We start from the raw sequence: 4,585 nt of genomic DNA on the forward strand, positions 1-4,585 counted from the left end.
ATCTCCATAGTACTCTCCCTCTTTCTCTCCTCTCTCTCCCTCTATCTCTCTCTCCACAGAGAAAACCAACAGTAGCAGTAAATTGCTCGAGTTCTTGATGAGAAAGCGATAGATCAATTAATATAATGTTTTTAATCATTTGAGAGAAGCGATAAACCTGGGGGGCGTTTGCAGAAATTTCCTTAATTTCGTCATCACCATCATTACTCTCTCATCCGCTCCCAAATCTGCTCCTTACAAAAATATATAACACATCTTGGAGTCTAGAAATTAATGAGCTAGGGAGAAGAAGAGAAAAAAGAAGGTAAACTCGAATCCCCAAAAGTCATTTATTCACAAACCCTAAAACAGTCTCATAAATATTCTTTCTTTTAGTCGGTATGTGTTTGTGATGTGGAGGACCTGGAGGTAGAAGTAATGGCTGGAATGTTCAATCTAGGAGGGAGAGATAACAACAAACAAGATCATCTTCATCATCATATGGACAAGGATCATAATGAAGATAAGAGCAGCAATCATCTTTATCTATACAAAGAAGAGATCTACAACAACAACAATAGGGGTTTTGAGATTTGGCCATCTCAATATTTTCAACAACAACAACAAAACCACGTGGCTCCTCCTACAAATTTCCTCTCTTTTGGTATGGTCCCAAGTGGTGGCAGTAATAATAACGACCGGAGTAGTAACCGGAGTTTGTATTTCAACGTAGTCTCCGACCATGAGCGGATTAGATCCTCTCCCGGAAGGTTTACGGTAACAAGGCAAGGAAACATGAATTGCCAAGACTGTGGGAATCAAGCCAAGAAAGATTGTCCTCATATGAGATGTCGTACTTGTTGTAAGAGCCGAGGGTTTGATTGCCAAACCCACGTGAAGAGCACATGGGTCCCGGCTGCTAAACGTCGTGAGAGACGGGCTCAGTTAGCTGCTTTGCCATCTAAGCGGAGTAGAGAGCCTAGCTCCGGCGGTGGTGGTGGTGATGATGATGATTATGATGATGATAGAGATGATGATGAAAATGGAGGTCAAGGCGGTGGTGGTGGATCGGCTCTTGCATGCATCCGTGTAGTTAACGCTAGCTCTTCAGGTATAACGGTTATTTTAATTATCTTACAATGACTGATCGACTTCATTGGAATATTTTTAAAGATCAAAAAATTCTTGGGGTCATAATGATTTTGATTTTTTTTGTCAAATGTCACTTGAGTGTTAATGGATGGATATGAACATTATGTCCATGCACTGCATTTTGCTTTATATTTTTTCTTTAGCTGTTTGATTTTGATCGATGATTATTATTTTTCCAGTCATGTCTACTGTTCTTTGGTAAACATGACGACACCAAAGGGTTTAATCCATTTCATTAAACTATACTTAAAACCCGCTATCAAAGATTCAATTTTTACTCTGTATTTGACTGAAAAGTCATAAAGTTTATGTAAAATAGACAAAGTTTGGATTTTATTTTACGCTATTATATTCCATATGTTAATTAAAATAAAAACTTTCTGTGAAATAAAGAAAGACTGGTGTTTCTTTATAAGATTTAGTTTATTTTAAAAACTATTCTTTTTAAAAAAAGTTTTTATTCGATTACATGAGTCGTCAAGCAAGAACCATAACTTCATGAGAACTATATATGTTTTGCTTGGATTTTATAGTAATAATTTATTTTAATGAAATTAGGGTTAGAAAGTAATCACTTACCACCCGAGATAAGTTCACCGGCTGTATTTCGGTGTATAAGAGTCAGCTCGATCGACGATGACGACGAAGAGTATGCATATCAAACGGTTGTGGACATCGGAGGACACGTGTTCAAAGGCATTCTCTACGACCAAGGTCCATCAGATCACCCCTACAGCTCAAGCCCTACGGCCGCAGAAGCCTGTCAACGCCATATTAACCTCTTGGCCTCAACCGCTTTAGCCAGCACTTCAACTACAGCGACAAATAATACTAAAGCTTCGATTGATCCTTCATCGCTTTACACACCGACGGCGGCTCCCTTCAGCACTTGTATCACCACCGGTACCCCCTTCTTTCCACCTCCTAGGTCTTGAGACTGAAATATTAAATATTTTAAAACGTTTTTGATAACTCTTATAATTATTCGAGTACTACGAGTAAGAAAAAAATGATTATTTTGAGGTTTTTGTTGTTGTCGGACAATATGGTAACTTTCCGTACCTAGCTAGGGTTTGTGCTGATTAACATGCACGTGGTATGTTTATTAGAGATAAATAAAAGAGAATTATTATTTTAAAAATTGGAGAAAGGAGATATTATTACAATTCAGATAATGTCATAGTTTCAAGTTGGATCATCTGCTTGTTCTTTTGAATGTTTGATCTTCCCAACGTGATCGACATAACTCATTTATCTTTTTCTAACATCAACATTTTCTTATAATATATATGTATATATATTAAGTTAGATCTTCTGTATAAAATAGGGTTGGGTTCGATAGTGGATTATCTTTCTGGCTGGTGATGAACTCGAAGCTGCCTTTTCCAGTTTATCCGTTTGTTTGCCGGATCTAAACAGGGACTTAACTAGGCTTCGTGTTCAGTTGAACAAACAATTTCAAATCTAGATATATAGAAGTCCCTTTTATGCTACCCAATCCACTTCCGCAGTGTAAAACAGTAGAAACCAACATTAGTTCACAAACCCCATTGGACATTTATTATATTTATGCAGTAATATTATTTTTATTCCAAAGAAAAGTCTGGGTGAAATTTTAACTATGAAATTTTCAACTCTGGCAAAAATGCATAAGACAAGGTTACCCCGAAACAAATTGGAACAAGTTTCTTCCAGTAATCTGATAAATACTAATAGTCGGAAGTTTTTGTTGACCGGCTTCCTCATCGTGATCCAAGAAGTCGTTCTCACATGGAAATGCCCACTTATTGTGGAAGATCTGACTTTACCGTTAATTATTGTGAAGAATAATCATCAAATTAATTAATAAGGGCAATACATTATATGTGAAGTATTAACTATTGTAATGAAGGTAAACCGAGATTATTTTATGTATTTTCAAATCTACTATACCTACTTCTCTACATTACTTGCATGTATTTGACTATTAACTTTGACAGTTTTCCTCTAGTTAATTTTGCGTATTCATTCTTCCTCATCTCTTGTTTCACTAATGCAGCATTAATTGACTGGCTAGCCTATGCTTCAATTGGTAATCAGAAAAATGAATTTAATCCGAATTTTATGTCGCTAGTCATATTATTCAGCCAAACCTTCCATTTGAAAACTAAACTGATATGTGCTATTAAAAAGTTTATAGGTTTCTTCCCAATTATGTTATATACAGTAAAACCTCTATAATTAATACTCGATAAATTAATAATTTCTATAAATTAATAAATTTCACTGGTCCCAACTTAGGACAGCTCAAAATTTGACATAAACCAATAAAATAATAAGATAATATTTCTTTAGAAAATTTTATGTAAATATATGTCCCATTAAAATTATAAATTAATAATTTATATGTATATATATTTTATATAAGTAATAATCTATTATTATATTTTTTATTCACAATGGGATTATCTTTCTATTTTTTCAACACTTAATATATTTTTGATGAGATTTAGTAATATTATATCTAAAACCATATTTAAGTTCTATGGAATATATATTATATACACCATATAATATAATAAAGTTAATATAAATGTCAAATTTCAAAAAGTAACAATTAATGTATATATACTAAAATCTAATATTTTTCTTTTCTTAGAATAAATATATTTTAAAATAAAAAATCTAAATAAGAATTTTTTATAAATTAATATCTCTGTAAATTAATAAAATTTTAAAGTCCCAACATTATTAATTTATAGAGGTTCTACTGTATGTGCATTTCTTATACTTCTATTTTTAAAGTCATTTTTATACAGTGGACATGTTTATTTATAAGTAATTTGTTAATTTTAATCAATAAGTACCATTAAAAGAGTTTCGTCAAAGTTTGAAAACGAAAAAATACAGTTACTTTTAAATTATTAGAGAGTACATAAATAACTTATAAAATTATTTTTGAAAAAAAAAAGAAATGGGTCAAAGATTAAACATAGTAAAATTCGATGCTCAAAGTAAAAAAGACCACAGGTTTTCAAAACATAGGGAGTGATCGGTAAACTTTGGAGTAAACTAGAGTAATTAGAATAGAGTAATATGACAAAACTTTTACTGTAAAAGTTTTGGAGTTAAAAGGAAAAAAAGGTAGTGATATAAATAAAATAATAAATAAAAATCTGTGTCAGCATAAGTGATTTCTCCTCATGAACCATAATGAAAAAGAGTTATCCAACGTGTGTATGAGGAAGTGGGGTTTTAAAAAAAAAAAAAAATTAGAAAATAGAAAGTAAATAAGAGAAGGACCAAAAGTCCAAAGTATCTTAATAAGGGCAGTTTTAGGCCATGATTATCGTTAGGTCTGTATTTTGGGTTTCTTAAATTTTTTTTTTTTTCGTTTTCTCTGATTTAAAAAGAAAAAAAATTAAAAAGAAAACCAATCGTGGACCGCCAGGTATCAGTAGGGCTTAGAAACAGT

At 32.4% G+C, this 4,585-nt stretch overlaps 1 protein-coding gene across 1 annotated transcript; it reads left to right on the forward strand.

Annotated features, from left to right (window-relative positions):
* The first annotated feature begins 330 nt into the window (after positions 1-330).
* Positions 331-2,066, forward strand: LOC106398107 (protein SHI RELATED SEQUENCE 7-like). Its single transcript, XM_048762473.1, has 2 exons — positions 331-1,090; positions 1,690-2,066. Exons 1-2 carry the CDS (start codon positions 418-420, stop codon positions 2,064-2,066), a joined length of 1,050 nt encoding a protein of 349 aa, XP_048618430.1. The 5' UTR covers positions 331-417.
* The last annotated feature ends 2,519 nt before the right edge of the window (positions 2,067-4,585 follow it).

Source organism: Brassica napus, chromosome C7 (genome assembly GCF_020379485.1).
Source record: "Brassica napus cultivar Da-Ae chromosome C7, Da-Ae, whole genome shotgun sequence".
Classification (NCBI taxonomy): Eukaryota; Viridiplantae; Streptophyta; class Magnoliopsida; order Brassicales; family Brassicaceae; genus Brassica; species Brassica napus.

Coding starts and splice junctions, on each gene's coding strand:
- LOC106398107 (XM_048762473.1), top strand. CDS start 418: ATGGCTGGAATGTTCAATCTAGGAGGGAGAGATAACAACAAACAAGAT. Junction 1,091..1,689: donor AGTTAACGCTAGCTCTTCAG/GTATAACGGTTA, acceptor TAATGAAATTAG/GGTTAGAAAGTAATCACTTA.